Here is a 21781-nt window from a genome sequence, read left to right on the forward strand (position 1 = left end):
CAGCAGCAGCAACAACAACAACAACATGCTCAGTATAACACATATGAATTGAGATATATTTTGTCACTTTTTGTTGAGGCCCTAGTGTGAAGAATTTCACATGTGTACATAAAGCACCATCCTTAATGATATAGTCACTAATCTTTCACATCACAAAATTCTTCATATAGCTGATCCAGACTGATTTGACCCCACTATAAGTTCAAAGTCACAATACTGTATCTCCCCATTCAAAGAAATAGGTTCCAACCTTCCATACTTATTACTAGCTGAGAGGTCATAATGGTTTTCGAGCTATTTAAACAATGTGTCATAGAAACAATTATCTACATCTACTTGGATACTCTGCTAATCACATCTTAAGTCCCTGGCAGAGGGTTCATCGAACCACCTTCACAATAATTCTCTATTATTCCAATCTCGTACAGTACGCGGAAAAAACAAACACGTCTACATCTTTCAGTGTGTGCTTCGATTTCCCTTATTTTGCTATGATGATCGTTTCTCCCTATATGGGTTGGTGTCAACAAAATATTTTTGCATTCAGAGGAGAAAGTGAGTGATTAAAATTTTGTGAGAAGATTCTGCCACAGTGAAAAAGGCCTGTTTTAATTATGTCTGCATCAAATCCTATATCATTTCAGTGACTCTCTCCCCCCTCTATTTTACGAATACAAAACATGCTGCTCTTCTTTGAACTTTCTCGATGGACTCCGTCAATTCTATCTGGTAAGGATCCACTTCGTGCAGCAGTATCCTAAAAAAAGATGGACAAGCGTAGTGTCGGCTGTCTCTTTAGTAGATCTGTTAATTTTCTAAGTGTCCTTCCAGTAAAACACAGTCTTTGGTTAGCCTTCTCCACAACATTTTCTAATGTGTTCCTTCTGATTTAAGTTGCTCGTAATTGTAATTCCTAGGTATTTAGTTGAATTTACGACCTTTAGATTTGACAGATTTATCATGAGATCTCATTGTAAAAACCCGGTTTCTGAAATGCTTCTAGAAGAGTTGCATTGCTTTCAGGACTACTTTCATTGAATGTAAAAATGCATTGATGCTGTGACAAACATTTTTAAAAACAGTGGAATCGCTTTAAAAAAAAAAAAAATAAATAAATAAAAAAAAAAATATACTTGTCGATTTTTTTAAAAAATTTCAGTGTCACCCTCATAGAATATGAAGAATGAGATTGGTTTCTATTGCAGGGTTATCACGATATTCAGTTAACCAAATGCTTGTGGTCACAACGTGAAAGCACATATATTTACGGCTTAAACTGTCTGATGTAAAGAAACAACTGATATTCTATCCTGAAAGTTACTATACCTGTTTGCCCATTGGTTCTGGATTTGTTACAGTTGTGCTAAAGAATCCATCCCACTCAAGCCGTCCGTACAATCCAGCCCAGTGATTATGTCTGTTGCCTGTATGAGGCAGACACCATGGTATTAGAGTGTTAGTTTGTTTATCCATGGGATCACAAGGTTTTCCAGTAGCACAGGCACAAACTCCTCGTAGTGCACCAGTTGAAGATCGACCATTCTTTTTATCGTGATGTGTGTAAATCCTGAAACAGATAAATTATGACTCACAGATGACACATTTAATCTTTCGATCCTCCATACAGATAATGTGACAGTTTTGGAAGAAATTGACGCAATTTCTTCTTATGATAGAACTATGTTACACAATAAAATACAAGAATATAATGGAGTAAAATATTAAACCAGTTTGATACTTGTTGCCCTGCAAGAAAATCTTTTACCTACAGTGCTGTAATAAAAATATCGCCAAACAATCTTTATTGTTAAGAGTTGTAATGTTCCTTCTATGATTTCAAAACAGTTGTATTGGATTTCTGAAGAAAATTTCTTATTTATCATTATGTAAAACAGTGATACGTTCCTACACTTCACATTCTTTATACAACCAAGTATAAATTTGGCAAAACATGCTTCTCAGAATAATTCTTTCAGGCTTTAACCATAAGGAGTAAATGAATGAAAGGTAACTGTTGCCAGGGAGTTATGTAAGTACCATTTACTTTTAGCAGATTTTCTCTTGCTTTTGTTTCTAAGTAATGAAGCACGTGATTCCTTTTGGTAAATACTGTGGGTACATGAAATATTAATTTTATTTTTCATACCTTGGATGTAGTTTGCATGTCTTACTTCGATAGAATCAGCTCAAATTTCTTTGCTTTAAATAGTGACTTAATGTGGGTAATTGCAGAAAAGTAAATTATGGTCAGAAAACTGTCAAATTAACAGAGATATACGGGCTGGATTTCTAACAGGATCACTACTGAACGCATAGATGAGTTATCTGTCTTGATGATGTCCAGCTTGTAGATGCTGTAAATGCTCTACGGCAAACCAGGACACTTGAATGCCTGCTATACTGCATTAACTTTTTAGATCCTCACACATTATACCTGACACTCTGACATGAAACTTTTTCTCCAACATATTCTCTCATCCAACCCTTCTCCTTAACTAAACCTCTATTCCCTTATCTATTGCTTTACTTTTACAATTGGTGCTTTATCCTATTTCTTTTTTATTGGTTCACCCTCCCTCCAACCCAAAAAAGTGAATTTCTGTACTATTTCCTTTTCTATATATTACACTTTATTTGTATTATTTTCCTAATTTCTAATTTCTTCTTCATCTATATTCACACTGTATGTTACATCATCCCTCTCTTGTAACACCACTTCACTGCAGTTGACAGTGTTCACTGAAGTACTCCTTTCATCTTTTACTCTTCCTGATGCCTTTTTCTTCATCTTTCCTTTCGCCCTCAAGTAAGACCCCCCCTCCCGGAGTGTACCTACCCTATGTTCAACTCACCCCACCCAAATAATGTTACCTATCTGAAGAAAGAAACTTAGTTGGAAAAGGAAAGAATAATGTAGCACAGTGTTACATTTTTTTATTGGCAGTTTGGGAACTGCACCTCCTGATAATGAAAATGGATATCATTCCATAAATCAAGAGTTACTCTCTATGCACAAAACACTCTTTTAATCTACAGTTATGGTATGTATCTGCAATGCATTTTTATTTCTCAATTAGTGATTTGGTTGGAAACTTCTTGTGAGCACAGTCCATATCAATTCAGGCAAGCCAGGAAAAATCTTACCTTCATAGCCTTGTATGTTATTGAATTTAGCATATGTCAAAATAAAGGGATAAGTAAGGAACACTTTTTTTGTTTTCTCAAAAAATAAATAAATAAATAAATAAATAAATAAATTCTGCTCCAAGCTACAGGCCTCCAAAGATGACACTGCACGTACCATTTTGAAGATTCGAATTCTGGGAAAAATTTTAAAATGCTGTATCCCTGGAACAGTTTGACATATTTTGTTGTTGTTGTTGTTGCTGTTATTTTGAATTTGAAAGATAATTGCTTTATGATTACAAAAAAATCCTCCATTTGGACTTACCTGTCGAAGTTGTTTTACTATAGCATTCTGAATTTTTTTATAATTTATGGATAACTTTCTCTCTCTCTCTCTCTCTCTCTCTCTCTCTCTCTCACTCACTTTCTCTCTCTCTCTCTCTCTCTGTTCCATATTGCCCGAGAAGGAGAGCTTCCACTTTTACAAATGAAATTTTTGCCATACATAAAACCTGTTTTAATACCTCATTATCACATAACAGGCTCATAAAAATCAAAACCTAGCCTTATTTAACATAATTTTGGTTTTGAAAGATTAGTAAGAGACTCATTTTTCAAGCATTTCAAATTGCTCCAAAATGTATGTGAAAGATCCAAAGACTTAAAGGTTTCAATTTATACAACTTCTGTGCACTCTGTTTTGTACAGAAATTAGTGAGTCAATGAAAAAGTGAGCACTGATGGTGTTGTTGCTGTCCTTCAGCTGGAAACCTATATCTAGCAGCTAGTCCATGTGGTAGCATAAGTTCACCACAATTTTGTTTAACTCATAACTGGTGTCTATAATCTCTGCAATCCACCAATCAGTCACACACACATGCCACCAATGTCCCCCTTCTCAGACTGTGAATCTGAATATTATCCTGCTGATTCTGAGGTGTTGGTAGAACAAACAAAATTTCTTCTTTTTTTTCTCTTTAAAGTGAGTGCAATATGAGTTCGCCCATAACTTTGAGTCCAAAAATGTGTCTTCTGAATTTCTTTCATAGGAGTAGTTTGTTTGGCCCATTCTTCTTTTTTATGCTCACGGAATTCTTTGATTTCCTAGCTGGACAAAACAATGAGGGCTGTCGATGTGTAAGATTCACAACTCTTGTAAAATCCTCAGCATTCTGAATCACAGCTGTATTTGGTCTTTAAAGATTATGTTTTGTAGCATGGTGCTTCAGCAGGCCTCCTACACCCTCACAAGGCCCCATCCCATGACCAGTAGCACTGTATACCCAGTCAGTTGGCACAAGCGACAGAAAGCTAGTAACGATTTTTAAAATGACTAGGAGCACCATCAGAAATAATGATTATCTTCTCTGTCCCTGTTTGCAGTTAAAGAATTTTGTGCACTGCTAGCAAAGTATGTGCTGAGTCATGTCCTGTGTCATCACTTATAACTGCAACACTTGTGGTCTTGTTTTGAAAATGTGTCACTCCTTTAAAAATTGAAACCTGGTCATTACTCTAATGACACCCTTGTACTCCTTATGGGAGAATTACAGACCATTTCTCAGCAAAATCACACTGAAGCCTAAACATAGTTTTTCAGCCTGTACACACCCTTTCACTTCTGCAATGTGTTGTTGTTGCAATTTCTTCAGATGCTGGTGTGTTACTGCTTTCACTGACCATTTACCAAGTTCATCAATGAAACTGTCAAAGGCAACAGTTTTCTTAATTAGCGTATTTTCCTCCTGTGGCACATATGTAATTTCTGTAGATTTACCTGCTACGACTTCCAGGCCAAGTGTCTGTAAAGACAGTCACCCCTTTCCCCGGCAGTCACCACGTTCTTGAATCAAACAAGTCTCTCGCTTTATATCACAGACTACTAATGACTTCACACACCCAACCAAGGTGTCATATGTCACATGCTCCAGAAAGTTCTTAAAAGTTACCACACTATGTTCAAAATTCGCACAGTACACACAAACAGACATCTCTAGGTTGCTGTGGAACTACCCACTTAGGTCGCAGTGCATAAAATTTTGGTCTTCCAATATGTGAAGTTTTATAGTTGCTATTACAAATTGCAAAAGTTTCTTTAATACTGCGACTCATGTACCTCTTCACTTCCAAAACGTTTTGATCTTCAACTGTTACAGTTATAGTGTCTTTTTTGTTGGCAATCTGGCGAGAACAGCCCCATTTATCTTCCGGATAAAATGACTGCACTATTTGAACTTTAGCTGCTTCTACAGCATGACCATAATAGGGATCTGGTCTTCCAAAGACTCCTTTCACAAACCTCACATTTCTTGACTTTTCTACCATGTACTTTGATACTGATGATGGTTAAAAACTGTTTTCTTTGAAAATAGTCTCTGGAATAATAGTTAAAACTTGCACCTCTTCACTATAGGATGCACAATATTCAATAGCTGAATTGATATTTGTGAAAAATTCCTGGCAAGAGGTGAAAGAGTGCTTTGGTTCATTTTCTTCTGAAGATGGAATTTCTACTTTGAAGAGTGTGGTCAGTTTTGCTGTAGTGTATTCATCTCCATAGCTTTAGTAATTTCTCTGCACTTTCTTGATGCATAGAGCTAATGACTTTACTTCATTGGCCACAGTTTCTTAACACGACTAACACCTACTTCAGCAGTTGACTGATTCAGGGTATTTAATTCTTCCTCTACTGATGTAAAATCCAAATCATCTGCACCATGGGAGGCTTCGCCTTGTTCAGATACTATCACTGTTGTTATTCTGTCAAAACACTTACAACACAAAAAGTCGTCATTGGAAACATTTTCACTTTGAAACAGAGTCTTCAAATGAGAACACTTATTCCCAACCTGAACAAAGTTTTTTTTTTCCCTATCATACATAACTCTTTTATGGATATGCAAATAGCCAGCATATTTCACTCTCCTGTGGCCCCAGTCAGAAAGCAATTCAAATACAGCAGAGTCCCACTAATCCAAACCCCGGTAATCCAAATGCTTGCCTAATCCAAGCATGAAAAATGTTAGTCTATGTATGGAAAACTGTGCAGTAAACTACTGTACATACACATTATTTTAATTTACACAGTACAGTAAACATGTATTAGAAAAACTGGCAAGAAAACATTAGGTTTAAACAATGCATAACGATGAAAGGAAAGCTGTCTAACTTACTAAACTACAGCGGACATTTTATCCGTACTTTTTAGATGACAAAAACACAGTCATTGTTTTTCGGCGTAATGAAGACAGTCTTTTATACGATGCATAGTTGCGCCATCGTCTCATAAACATCAAAATCAGCAGGTGTATCAGTGGGCAGTTGCTCCAAATAATGTAGCGTGAGATCAAGGGCTTCTGCTGTGTCACTGGTGGCACCAGCTCTACTTTGTTGCTTTCAGGTCCATTGTCACTTCCGTCGCAGCCGCCCACTTCTTCCTGGTCTCGAATCACAGCAGCAAGTAAATCAGCGTTAGTGAGGTTCTCCATACATGCCCTATCCACTGCCATCCATTCATCTATGTCTCCTTCACTACCTTCCTGTATCATTTGTAGTAGATTTTCCTCTTCATTTTCCACTAGGTTGTCCTGAAATTCAAGAGATGTCCACAGTTTTCTCCATAATTTTCTCAGAGTATTTTCTGAAATATTCTGCCATGCCTCAGCGGCCCAATAAACAACATCCTTCACATTGGTCCTTTTTATTTTGTCCACTAAAGGAATGCTATCATCTTGGATCAGATTTCTTAAAAGCTGTTGTCTGTAAATCAGTTTTAATGTTTGCAGTATGCCACCGTCCATCGGTTGTAGAAGTGGTGTGACATTCGGCAGCAAAAACTTCACCGCAATTTCTCCATCACATAATTCCTCAGTGGCGCGTTATCAATCAAAAGGACTGCATGGGGAGACAAACGATTTTCCTTAGAAAACTGTCAAACAGAGGGAACAAACTGACGTGAATCCATTCCTTGAACAGCTTACCATCCATCCAGGCTTTTTCCTGGTTGCGATAATATACGGGCAGGGACTTCATGTTGCAGTTTGGGCCAAGCAGATTTGCCGATCAGCATTAAGGGCAGCTTGTGATTACCAGCAGCGTTGCTGCACGCTAATAAAGTCACATGATCTTTGCACATTTTAAAACCAGGAGCAGGCTTTTTGTTTGCAATGCCCTAAAATTAAGGCCAGTCTCGTCAGCGTCATGAATTTGTTATTTGTTGGGGACAATACTTTCCCTCTTTTATCATTTTTTCAAACTCACCCAAGTATTCCTTCACTGCATCACGGTCAGAAGAAAGCTTCTCTCCAGTAATTATTAGCTGAGGGCTTCCACGACTTTTTTGAATCTGTCCAACCAACCCGTTCTCGCACTAAAAGACTCACCACCATTCATTAACTTGTTCAGGTAAACAGCCTTCTCCTGAAGCAGTGCTCCACTCAACTGAGGTCCCCTTTCTCTTTCCTGCATAAACCAAAGGAAAAGAGTTTCATCCACTTTATCATACTGGGTTTCAAAGACTGCCGAATTTCGAGTGTTTTTCCCCGAAGATGTTGCACAGGACTGCTCAAGGTTCACTCAGTTCTTCTTCCAATCACAAATGGTTGCTTTACCAGCACCCAGTTCCATTGTCAGTTTAGATACATTCTCACCATTGTCTATCCACTTCAAAGCATTCGGTTTTTATTTGACAGTTAACGTTGTTTGTTTCCGTTTACTCATGACTAAAATACACACACCACTACACCTGAACAAATACAATACAACTGTTACGGGTGCCAGCAATCGCTAACTAACACAACCAAGCACTTTGCGAGTCAACTGGCAGTGCACTGACCTCAGACATTACAAAGCTCTCAACAATGCACAGCAACAAGGGCAGGAAATGAGAGTGAGCGATTGTTCCTACACTTGTTCCCATTTGTTACCATGGTGTATCTACTTATCTGCCTGGTATACCTCATTCTATAAATTCCAGCTAATCCGAACAAATTGCTAATCCGAACAAATCGGTAATCCGAACAAATCGGTAATCCGAACAAAGTCCGGTCCCAATTAGTTTGGGTTAACGGGACTCTACTGTAGTCCTCACAAAACATGCTGCGATCAACCGGCAAATTCCTCAAGAAAACACAGAACTCGCTGGATGGTCTCAGATTTCTTAGAAGCCTCTTCAGTAAACAAATTAGCACGCAACAATACAGAAACCTGCAATGAACAATTGCGACAAAGAAACTGACATGAAATTACAACAAAGTGTAAGAAATAACTGCAACAAAGAAAGTGAAAAGAAATAACTGCAACAAAGAAAGTGAAAAGAAATAACTGCAACAAAGACAGTGAAAAGAAATAACTGCAACAAAGAAAGTGAAAAGAAATAACTGCAACAAAGAAAGTGAAAAGAAATAACTAACTTTTCTGGATTGGAAATTTTGGAAAAAAAATCTGTAAATTATAAAAAAAAATTCAAAATGAGACAGTAAAGGAACTTTGACAGATATGTCCAAATGCAGGATTCCATTGTAATCATAAAGCAATTACCTTTCAAATAAAAAAAAAAAACTAACAAAATATCTAGAATTGTTACAGAGATACAGCATTTTAAAAAATTTTCCAAAATTTGCATCTTCAAAATTGTGTTCACAGTGTCATCTTTGGTGGCCTCTAACCGGGGCAGGAATTTTTTTGGAGAAAACAAAAAAATACGTGTTTCTTACTTACCCCTGAATTTTAAGATATGCTAAATTCAATAACATCCGAGTCTATGAAGGTAACCCCCTGCCTGAGGTGATACAAATTATGCCTGTGGCTGGAGTACTGATAGTTTTGCATCATCTGTAGTGATGAAATCACCACCATAAAAAAGGATGTCATATATATTCATATTTTTCTACTGATTAATGAAACTGAAGGGCATTGAAATAGCCAAAGATAGCTCCTCACATTTACATCAAATAAATGTTGGGAAAAAATGCTTAATGTGACCATTTAATATGCTATCTTCATTTAATGAATTTGTCAGCACACCACACGAGGGCTGTTCAAAAAGTAAGGTGACTTTTCAAATTGCGTGGGCAACGTACATTCGATTATCGATCTTAATTTTTGTTATGGTAGTACACATGACCGAACACGGTGAGTCTGCTCTAAAGAGGTTAGAAGTGGTACAAGCTCTTCCAAGATGGCCGAGAAGATGCCAATGACGAACCTCGCTTTGGACGCCCCAGCACATCAACAACAGATAATACCGTGAAACCTGTGAAGAAAACTGTTTTGGAAAATCGTCAAATTACTGTAAGAGAAGTTGCAGAGGATGTTGGCATATTGGTTGGTTCGTGTCAAGCAATTTTTTCAAGTGTTTTGGGCATGAGAAGTGTGTCAGTGAAGTTTGTTCCAAAACTTCTCGAAAAACCGGCGCACGAGCACTGCTCAGGAGCTCTTTAATGACGTCAATGATGTTTCTGATTTGCTCAAAAGGGTCATAACTGGTGATGAAATATGGGTTTACGGTGATGACGATGAAACCAAAGCTCAATCGCCCCAATGGAAGCATCCCAGAGAGCCAAGGCTGAAAAAAGCACATGAAGTTCGACCGAATGTCACAGTTTTGCTCACTCTTTTTTTTATTTATTATTATTATTATTATTTTACCCCCAAGTTACTGTGGCTTAGTGCATCATGAATTTTTGATTCAAGGTCATATGGTCAAAAAGGAGTATTACATTGATGGTATGCACAGTTTGCAAGAAGCTATACGCAAAAGAAGTCCAGAATTGTGCAAAAACAATTCATGGCTTTTGTATCATGACAACGCTCCTGCTCATTCGTCGTTGCTTGTGACAGATTTTTTGGCCAAAAACAACACGACAATCATGCCTCAGCCACAGCATTCACTGGATTTGGCCACCTGCGACTTTTTCCTGTTCCCAAAACTGAAGAGGCCTGTGAAAGGATGGGAGATTTTCAACAACTGAAGAAATAAAAAAACTGCATCACTGGAAGTACTCAACGTTCTACCAAAAAATGCTTATGAGAAGTGCTTCGATGATTGTAAGAAGCGTTGGCACAAGCGTATTTTATCTGAGGAGGATTACTTTGAAGATGACAACGTGAATACTGATGAATAAATAAATATTTTTTCATAAAAATATGAAGTCACCCTAGTTTTTCAACACACCTCGCATAATGAATGCTTCAATTCAAGTGTGATCAGTTGTTTCAACATTCGCCCCTTTATAAAGACTTTTGTCTTCACTGTTTATATCAGTTAATCAGATATAATGTCATACATTAATTATTTGCTAGTAATGACACGTGACTTTGTAATGCAAAAGCTAACATGTTTTCATTTTTTATTGTGTACCTGTCAATGACTCAATGATTCTACTATTCGGTGAGTGGCCTCCTCTATTTGTAAATTATTAAATAGTAACTTTCAGTTTCACACAGTGAAGTTGCTGTTTCCTTCTCCATCTCCCTTTCTACTATAAAAATAATAATAATAAAAACACCCTTTTCAAAACTGCTACTTTAAGTTTATTATTGAACACAAAAAAATATATTTCACAATATGCTTCTCTGCTAAGAGTAGTCAAACAAGATCATTCTGATCTGTGCAACTACAAGTTACGCAATTACAACAAAATCTGTGTTTCAGAAGGCTTTATAACCACATTCAATGGTAATTCATAAACTATGGCCAGATTTATCCGAACATCAACTTACAGTTTTTTAGTGTAACTGCCATCACTTAGACGAACAACAATGTTTGGTAAATCTCTCCAATCAGATCCAACACCTGTAGGAATGTTCGCAATACGAGCTTCAATTATAGGTGCCATTTCTTTGCAGATGTGGTCACGAAGTATTGGCTGGTATTGGTTGCCACGAACCTGCACAAGATTAGACAACAAGATTTTATTAAGTTTAATTCATTTTACACTTTGTTTTTTCATATCCATTCATCAGTACATACCAGTCGCTGAAAATGTGTTAATGGCTCTCCCCCATAAGACATCTCTTCTTTCTTGTGACCATTACGAATTTCTGGCAGATCGGACATAGAATCCCTTACTGTTATAGTACGCCTTGGTGCCGAATCCACCCATTTGCAGTTAGAAGTAAACTGTAAAAGAGGAAGGGTCAACTTCGAAAACCTGAGGGGCCCCTTCTTATGTTTGTGAACAGGCTTACAAATACTCACTGATCAGTTATATTGTTCCAACGGTGAGCTGTGACTTAAACATCGTTAAATATTCACCAAGCCACATAGATTACAATTCAGGAAAAAAATACATACTGGGGTGACTACACTTCTGTGTTGCATAATTTCCAATTTTTTAGCATCTTGTCCTCAGATTCTTAGCTTACTTTGTTTTCCCATGGGTTTACCTCGACTGTCGAAGTTATTTGCAGAAATTGGGGACTATCTTTCCAAATTAATTTAATACATAGGATCCTGACTGTTTTCTGAGACATATTATACCAGCATCTCAGTTCTTACAATTTTATTTAAATTCAAAGATTCTCAAAGTGATAAACTGGGAGAAAGTAAGTGAGGGAGTTTTCCAGTACACTGCACTCAGCACCAATTTTTGTTTATGAAGAAACTATTAATAACAGTCTTGGAATTTGGAAGATACATCGATTTTTAAGGCAGGAAAACTTTTTGCCCTTATTTCACCTCTGCATTTAACACAAAAGTGTCCTTCAATGTTATAACAATTACATTGATAATAACAGACAAAGTCTGCTTTCATACTGAACATCAGTTCTTGCTGCTTGAAATTTGGAGGGTTTTTGTCATACACTGTCGGCACAAATGTTGCATAGTTTTTATTGAAAAAGTGTGTTATAATTGAAGCTTCCTGGCAGATTAAAACTGTGTGCCGGACCGAAATTCGAACTTGGGACCTTTGCCTTTCGCAGGAAAGTGCTCTACCATCTGAGCTACCAAAGTACAACAGACGACCTGTCCTCACAGCTTTACTTCCGCCGGCACCTCATCTCCTACCTTCCAAACTTCACAGAATCTCTCTTGTGAAACTTGCAGAACTAGCAACTGTTATAATTGTCAAATTGACTCGCTGAATCATAGTGAGAGATCACAACTATGATTCATGGGAAATTTCAATGAAAACAAATTAAAGAACATAGGTGCCTAAAATTTCTCTTAGGGTCTACCAGGTGACTGCCCCGTATGGATGGACTAGATATAATATCTCTAGTGGAATGAGATGTGTGAGACAGTACTACACTACAGATCCAACAATGTAACACAGAGCACTGCAGTGAAACCGTTATTCAAATATTTAATAAACATAGAAAGCTCACAGATAAAATCCTCATAAATCGTAACACTTAGAGCATCAATATTGTGCAGATGTAAGAGTAAATTGCTGCTTGAGGAACATTTTGCATGTTGCTGAAAAAAACCCACTTCCTTTCGTCTTCCCCTCTCCTTCCCTCTTTCCTGATGAGGCAACAGTTTGTTGCGAAAGCTTGAATTTTGTGTGTATGTTTGTGTTCGTTTGTGTGTCTATCGACCTGCCAGCGCTTTTGTTCGGTAAGTCACCTCATCTTTGTTTTTATATATAATTTTTCCCACGTGGAATGTTTCCTTCCATTATATATATAATGTTCAAAGTTGCACGACTATTCACCCATACACACCACTGCAGCCACCATTTAGCTGGCCCATGGCGCACCACAATGCCTCGGATAGTGAAATTTTTCCATGCACAGTATACTTTTACTATGGTGGCATGCAAACAGTTCACAAACTTAGCCATTTCAAAAATGCATCCACCCTTGGCCTAAGGGCAATGATTATATCCTTTTGGATGTCAAATAAATAGCACTGTCTCCTCATTACAGTAACAACTGCACTGTTTGCTGTATCCATCTGACACACTTTGTATACCCTCCACTGCCAGAGCTGCCAAACAGTCTGTGAGTGGTTATTGTACGTTGATGTTGAATATAGGCGATGGTCACATCAGTGTGACAGGACCATGTATTTGGAGAACATTAAGTTTATTTTGATTACCAAATTATCCTCAGTTTCTTGGGTATGTAGGAGTGACATACAAATTTTGTGGAATCGAAATACTCCCCTCTACTTTTGTACGAATCCTCTGTAACTGTCCGCTTTTAAATTTCTTGGTTTTATAAATTTCTTAATCACCCTTATTTTGCAAACTGTGAGGTTTTTCTGTAGTTCCGAATATCTGCTGCAATATTTTCAAATGTGCCCCGCTCCTTAACACTATTGTGAAATCCACTTTTCATGTCCCACAACACAGGAAAAGCATTCCATTTCCTGAATAAATAACTTCTTTTTTTCATTGGTTCACATTTACAATTCACTTTTCAACATTGACATTTTTGTACAGAACACACAAAACTTCTGGAAGTTTGAGGAAAGCTTGTAGCAAGCTTCAAGAAACTTTTTACACTAACTTGCAGAAGGGGTTTCATATCAAGGAACTTTGCGCAAACAGTTCCTACACGTGACTTGCGGAAGTTGACTTTCTAGTGAACACATGCCTTTAGGAATTATTTTCTTCAAATGCTCAAAGAATAAAGATGCCTTCAACTTATAAATGAGCACATGTTATGACTACTGCAATTAACTCTGTTAAATACCAACAGAGTGGAGATAAATACCTGGACACCATATGCTTCTTTTCATAACAACAAAGTTTTCGTCAGTTTCGAAAGAAATAGGTATCATGTTTCACACTATTTCTTTGAAAGAAATGAATAATTGTTAATTAAATGTCAAGAACTTTTTCATTAATACAGATAATTACTACGTCCTGTCCTGCAGACACAGCAACACTTCATTAAACAGGTAAAAAAAAAGTTACTCCAAATTAGTTTGGGCTTTTTGATGGAAGATCTGGTAAACTTCTATGGATGGAGAGCACAAGTACCTGCCATAATGGTTTTGAATAAAAGAACACGTATGTGACACTGTAGATGAAGTACTTTGTGTGACCATACTTTTTCACATACTAATATTAAGGAACAAGTAATCTATGTCTCTCTTTAAGAGAAATAGAATGACTTACTTTATTCTCATCAACTACCACAGATAGCTGACAGGCTCGTGGGCTGAACACATGAGTAGGTTCAGGAAAATTAGGCAGAACTTCGCCTGGAGCAGCAGCCAATATTATAGCTCTGGAAAATAACATAATAAAATATATGAAAATGTGCTTCTGCATGTTTTTATATTGGTCTGCAGTAAAAATCAGAAATGCCTATATCCATCTCAGTTCGACATTCAGTGCTTAATTTTCATAGCTTCCACATCGAACATTTCATTATTAAAACTTCACCGTTCAAAGTACACAAAGAAAAGAAGGAAAATGAATGGCCCACTAAACATGAACATCGTAATTTTTTAAAAAAATTGTAAGAAAACTAGGCTTATGTACTTTGGCTTTCTTGATTTAAGCAGTATATATCAGGTAAAACAGCATTTTGTGTATTTTGCAGCACAACTGCTTATTTTATTACACAATTGCTTACTTTATCTTCGGAAAAAAAGGCACTATTTCAATTTTCTGTGCACTCAAGAGGATTCTACTGTTGAAACACGCTGGTTTTTCTGTGGTACTTATTGCAGAGAAAGAAAACTTACTTTGAGTAAATACAATAAATCAGGTCAAATTACATGGTTCATTGCAATATGAAAAATTTACCACTACTCTGTTGCAATTATATAAACATGTACACTCAGCATTACATTCTCAGCCATAATTCAATGGATTTTGCCACACACACACTTACAAATCCACTGTTAATTTGGTAGTTGCCAACACAAATTAAATTTTTCAGCTGAGCTATACATGTCAAGTAAGTTTACCTTTTGGAGCTTTTGATTGGCCGAAGTTCATCATACAAGACAGAGAAAACTGGAATGGTAGTTGGTGGCATATTTATTTAGGGAAAGTCTCTCAGCTTCTTTAATGCTTTGATAAATCGACAGCAACAGGATGTTATAACTTTTTCTTCACCTAAGAACAGCAGGTGAAATTTATAGTCAGACTACTCAGTTGCTTTAGAAATACCGTCTAAGCAACCCTTACCCTAGTGAACTAAAAACCTTGAAATCTGGTTCCATCTTCCAAACAAGTTTGGCACTGGCAATGACAAAGCCAATCATCTGGGTGAAGTGCATCAAAGGATTTTTTGTTCCTCTCCGGAAGCACAAGATCCTTATCATATGGTAGAAAATTGCCCACCAGACTTGTCTCCTGATGTACATATAGATCCGTAGTCTGCAAACCACCGTAAGGTACATGGCAGAGGGTACACGCCATGGTACCAGTTATTAGGGTTTATTCCTGTGCCATTTAAGTATAGAGCATGGGAATAAGGACTGTTTGAATGCCTCTGTGCATACAGTAATTATTCTGATCTTATCCTCACAATCCCTGTGTGACATGTAGGAGGTTGTAGTATATCCCTAGAGAAATCAGTTAAACCGAGTTCTTGAAACTTTGTTAATAGACTTTCTCAGGACAGTTTATGCCTGTCTCAAGGGCCTGCCATTTCAGTTCCCTCAGTAAATCTGTGACACTCTCCCATGGATTAAACAAACCTGTGACCATTTGTGTTGCCCACCCCTGTTAGTCCTATCTGGTATGGGTCCCATGAGTGATTTGTATGCAATCTCCTTCATAGACTGGTTGCACTTCCCCAATATTCTACCAATAAATCGAAGTCTACTACATGATTTAGCCATGACATTCCATTTATGTTCCTACAGAGTTTTACACCCAGGTATTTGTTTGAGTTGGCCAATTCCAACAGTGACTCATTGATATTACAGTTATAGATGGATATATATTTTTCATTTTGATGATGATTTGGGTTGAGGGGGCACTCGGCACCATGGTCATCAGCGCCCTGATGAAAAGTCAGCATGCAGATCTCATGGGTGGGGACAAAGGCTGTCCCCCACATGCAGAACAGTTTATAATGTATTAACGTCTGCCACCCTTCCCCAACAGTTTAGGGATGAGGCCTGATAGTTCCAAAAACTTCAACACTCTTGTAACACTGGTATCGGTATCTGTGAGTATGGTGGACAGATCTCAAGTGAGACTGAGGGCTGCCCTAATCTCACCAGTACACAGAACACACAGAGCCAATATGCTGAAATGAAAGCAGCACACCACAAACTCCACAGAGTGGAGGAGGAAGCCATGTGTGAAAGGGCTATGCCCAACATGAAGTCTGGTAAGCAAAACCTCCTTTCAGTGGCAAGGCTGACATGAAGTCTGCCACGCCTCTGTGGTCAATTTGAGCAACTGCAGTTTGTTGTCTGTTGCCTGCCAACCATTCAGTCCCCCACTGATGCATGATGCATCTGTCAGAAAATGAGATGATGGCGTGCAACGAGAGGGGACACTGGTGGACAGCACTAGCCCAACATGCTTCTTTGGCAGCTTTATCAGCCATGTCACTACCCTGTATCCCAACGTGGCCAGGTAACCAGCAAAAAATCACCTCCTTGCCACGACACTGGAGCAGCTGTAAGGAGTCATGGATGAGCTGGATCAGCAGATCTACTACATTTGGTGAAGTGCCTGCAGTACACTAAGAGAGTCAGAACAGTCAAGAAACCTTGTTCGGTGATGTCTGTAAACCCTCTCCAGTGCCATCAGAATGCCGTATAACTCTGCATCATAATTTGTAAGTTGTTCTGGAAGACGCACTTTAAAAATGCTATCAGGGAAAACAGCAGAACAACTGAGAGCATTCTCCTGTTGTGATCCAGCTGTATAAATAACGATAAAATTGTGGTACATACTTAAAATAGATGAAAACAAAGTTGTAAAAACAAAATCTGGAGTACAAGTTTTCTTGCACTGTGTCAAGCTTAAAATCACTTTGGGCCTCTGAAGATGGCAAGGTGGCAGTGTGTTCCATCCCTGGGTGTGTATTTTGATGCCCGAGAGATCCACATCCTTGAGACAGTCTGCAGCACATTTACTACTCGTTTGGGGTCGATTACTGAACAGTCATTCAAAGGTGGGTTGGACCACTGAACTAAATGCCAATGACTGAGGTGATGCAAGCCAAAAGCATACTTCGCCCAATCCAGAGTGGTAGTTCACCAGCCTCTGCACAAAGACTTGGAATTGGGCTGGACCGAAAGGCTCCAGTCAATATACGAATGCTCTCATGGAGGACAGCATCTAACATCCTGAGGTAGGAAGGATGGGCTAATCCGTAGACCACGTTGCCATAATCTAAGCGTGAGTGAACAAATGTCACATAAAACTGCAAGAGGCAGGACCTGTCAGTTCCCCATGTTTTTCTGCCAAGGCATTTCAAAATATTCAATAACTGGAAGCCCTTTGTTCACAGATCTTTCAGGTTTGGGAGTTAAGTTAATTTCGAGTCAAATAATAAACCCAAGAAGCGCACAGTATCTTGAAAACGTAAAACATTGTCCCCCATTGTGAGCACTAGTTGGTTCAAGCTCGAATGAGCACAGTTAAAATTAAATTGACACATGTAGTCTTCTCTGGTGAGAACCGAAAACCAGTTGTCTGGGCCCAAGTTTCCAGCCTCCTAATGGGCAGCTGTAGCTGCCTCGTCGTCATCGTAAGATTAGAGGAACAGTAGAAGATTGCAAAGTCATCTACAAACAAAGAGCATTTGACAGGGCTCCTGACTGTGGAGGAAATGCCACTGATAGCAATGGCAAAATGTGACAATGAGGACACTGCCCTGGGGTACACCATTCTCCTGAGTAAAGCAATCAGACATGGCATCGCCAATGCGATAACGAAAACTCCGGTCCTCAAGAAAGGAGGATCAGAAGCGGCAAGCGTCTACATAGTCCCCATTCATGAAGTTGGCGAAGGATGTTGTACCTCCAAGTAGTGTCATATGCTTTTTTTATGTCAAAAAACACACAAACTAAATGGTTTCAGTGTAAGAAGGATTCTTGTATAGTCATCGCCAGTAGAATTAAGTTGTCAAGAGTGGATCAGTAGCGGCTGAAACCACACTGGGAGCAGCTCAGGTGACCTCGGGACTCTAGAAGCCAGACAAGGTGGCAGCTGACCATGTGTTCAAGAGTCTTACCCATACAACTGGTAAGGGTGACACTCCAATAACTGTTAGGGGCGCTATGGTCCTTACCTGGTTTCCAGAATGGAATTAATATTGCCTCCTTCCAAGTCATGGGGTACTGTCCCTCAAAGCAGATCTGATTGAAACAAGAGAGGAGCTGACCTTTCGCTTCAGGGCACAGATGACGAAGCATAGCGTAATGGATCTCATCAGGTCCTGGAGCAGTGTCTCTGGCTGCAGATAAAGCTGATTCCAGTTCCCACATGGAGAATGGAAGGTTTTAGACTTCCTCATTATGCGAGAAGAAATTGAGCTTCCTCATCTATGCAGTCTGACGGAATACCTGAACAGCAGGAGCTTGTCTGGATGACTTAGTAATAGTAAAGAAGTGTTCAGCTAAAACGTGAGCCACGTCTTCTGGCATGTCCACCAAGACCCCATTATTTGACAAGGCTGTAAGGGGATGTGGACTACCCTTGCCTGAAATCCGTCTTATTGATTCCCAAACGTGCGCAGCGGAAGTGGACCTATTAATGGAAGTGGTGAATTCCCTCCAGGATACCCTCTTCTGTTCTTTGATCACTCGCCTTGCATGTGCTCTCGCAGACCTGAAGGCATGAAGATTGTCTGTAGTTGGACACAGTTTGAAGGTCCGCAGAGCTGTCCGTCTGGCGCTAATTGCCAATCGACAAGGCACATGCAGTTGTCTGAGGTGATTACTAGACCTGGGGATGGACTCTGCGGCAGCCCTTTGGATTTCGTGAGTGATATGGGCCACCACCCCCTGTGCACAATCCTTTCATTCAAAAAATAGCCTGTCGACTGTACTGCAACCAATTTGCCCTTTGTATCACACACCTGCGTGTGTCTCCTGCTGGTCACTGTCCTAGGCGGCAGACGAATCCACACTGGGAAGTGGTCACTAGAATGTAAATCTGAAGCCACTTCCCACTGAACTGAGTCTGCAATAGCTGGGGAACAAAAACAAAGATCAATAGCTGAAAAAGACCTGTAGCTGCGGAAAAGTGAGTCATCTGACTCGCGTTCAGAAAGCAGATCTTCTCAGAATGGACGAGTCGCTCAATCATCCGACCCCTGGAGCAAGTGGTAGCCAACCCCGACAGCACATTGTGGGCATTGAAGTGCCACCACGAGGAGGAATGGGTGTGGGAGTGGCTGGAAGGATTCTGCTTGTGTGCCTGCATCCAAAGCATCATTAGGGGAAAGGTACAAAGAACACACTGTGATATTCAAGGGTGCGAGAGCTTTCGCAAAAATTGGTTGCATGGTCATGGTAAGAGGGACAGGAGAGGAGTCCTCTGTCATCAAGGGAAATAGCCACTCCACCTTTAGCCCTATCCCCAGTAGTACCGTCCTTCCTGTATGCACGGTAGCCCCGTAATGCAGGTATGTCGGTGACTTTTAAGATGTGTTTCTTGTAAGCAGATACAGAAAGATTTCTCCCAGACCAGTAGCTGCAGTTCTTTCAAATGGGAGTAATAGCCATTCAAATTCCACTGATGTCCCTGTGGAAGCAATTAGTTAGCGATGATTCTTTTCTTTCTCCCTCAGAGGCGGTGATTTACATGGGAGGTCAGGGGGAGTGGTAGCCAGTTCCTTGCTCTCCAGTTCCTCCAATTGGAAGTCCATATCCTAAAGAGCATAGTCCCCATCAGAAAGAGAGAGAGCTCGGCATTCCAAAGGTTTAACTACCACCTTCTTGGACTTAGAACTACTTTTTGAAGGATGTTTTTCTTTACTAACATGTGGAAGTGGTTGCCTGGGTTGTTGGGATGGCTTAGTTGGCTTCTGATGTTGGGTAGTGGTATGTGGCTTATGTGGTAAGCCTATTGCTGACGGCTTCTGAATGACAGCAGTTGCAAGTGGAGCGTTTGCCCCACAGGTACATCAACAAGTGCACATGCTCATACTTGAATCTGTGGTCTGAGTTTGCCTGGAGGCATCACACTTCGATTGGTGTCTTAAGGGCTGATGCAAAAACCAGGTATAGCATAGCTTTGAAAGCTTTTTTAGCTTCAACATAGGGTATGCGTCTCTTACTTTCAACTCCTAAATTTTCCTTTCCTCGTTGTTAATTCCACACTTTCTGCTCCACACTGGGTGATCCCAAGAGCAGTGTACACATTTTGGAGAAGTGTACACAAACTCCCAGACTCTTGACAATTGCCACACGTAGCCTTCTCATTACATCCCCTAGTGGTATGGCCAAATCTTTGATATTTGTAGCATCGCATTGGGTTAGGAACAAATGGGCAAGCCCGACGGATATGGCCTGCAAGGACGTGTTCAGGTAATTCTGGAGAACTAAACATTAGAACAAATGTCGCCGATTTTTACAATTTGCCATTGATTGTCCTCATATAATTCTGCACTTCCATGATGCCCACACTTTTCCATTCTTCATGTAACTCCGCAGGGTCCACCTCCATTATATCGGAGCAGCTAACCATGTACTTACTAAAGTTAAGGGAGTTATGCAACTCGGCCTTGACTGGGTAGCCTTACATCCCAGAAGCTCAGATATTTGGTTGGAATTAGCAGTTTCAACTAAAAGTATTCCATTACGAAGTCTGACACTTTTCAGAGACCCAGCAATATCTTCCAATGCCTTGCGAATACAGAAAAGGGATATCTTCTCAAAGGCTCCCCCAGTTCGCTTGATTATAATAGAAGTGTTATGGTACACTAATGTCCTGTTACTATGATTCTGAGACTTTTTTTCGGGTGGACTGACCAACCACACTCTCTTTAAGGAGTGGGTCTAGGTACTACCTGACGTTACACCCGTCCTGTCAGGAGTAGTAGTTTGATAAGACAATTCCACAGGGATCCCAAGAGATGCTAGGGAAACAACTGTCGACTCAGGCAGAGGCCTGCATGCCTGAGCAAGGCTTATACAACCGGGAGGCAGCAAGTGTCCCAGAGATTGCCCACGAAAGACTGTTTTACCTTAACAGCCATTCACCTCAGCAGCACATTACACACAGAGGTGTGTACCTTCCTCGTGGCCCAGGCAGTGAAGCCAAGATCACTGTTCTCAGAAACACACAACATTTCACCGCTGCACCGCACAGTGGTCGCTGCAGTATGACCAGAGCTAATGGTGACAGAGGACTAGCTCAGGAACCCTGGGGTTCCCAAGCCTGTACTTCATTTTGTGAAGTGCACACTTTTGCATTTATGATCATTTAAAGCAAGTTGCCAAGCTTTGCAACACTTTGAAATCATATGAAGATTTGATATTAATGCAGCTTCTTTCAGATAGCACTTCATTACACACAACTGCATCATCTGCAAAAAGCCTGATGTTACTATTAATATTGTCTGCAAGGTCATTAATATATAACATGAACAGCAAGGGTCCCAACACACTTCCCTTGAGTACACCTTAAGTTACTTCTACATCTGACAATGACTCCCCATCCAAGATAACATGCTGTGTACTCACTACCAAAAAGTCCTCAATCCAGTAAAATTTTGCTTGATACCCCATATGATTGTATGCTTTATGTTAAGTGTAGGTGTGGTACTGAGT

At 39.5% G+C, this 21781-nt stretch overlaps 1 protein-coding gene across 4 annotated transcripts in view; it reads right to left on the minus strand.

The window, feature by feature from the left end:
• LOC124615983 (DNA (cytosine-5)-methyltransferase 1-like) overlaps nt 1-21781 on the minus strand; it is a 227415-nt gene that overhangs the window by 15562 nt on the left and 190072 nt on the right. For all 4 annotated transcript variants that reach the window (XM_047144192.1, XM_047144191.1, XM_047144190.1 and 1 more), the window contains exons 23-26: nt 14199-14310; nt 11099-11248; nt 10849-11015; nt 1327-1567 (exon numbers count right to left, since the gene is read on the minus strand). In XM_047144192.1, coding sequence (XP_047000148.1) covers nt 1327-1567; nt 10849-11015; nt 11099-11248; nt 14199-14310 — 670 coding nt within the window. The remainder of the gene's footprint in view (nt 1-1326; nt 1568-10848; nt 11016-11098; nt 11249-14198; nt 14311-21781) is intronic.

Source organism: Schistocerca americana, chromosome 5 (assembly GCF_021461395.2).
Source record: "Schistocerca americana isolate TAMUIC-IGC-003095 chromosome 5, iqSchAmer2.1, whole genome shotgun sequence".
NCBI lineage: Eukaryota > Metazoa > Arthropoda > Insecta > Orthoptera > Acrididae > Schistocerca > Schistocerca americana.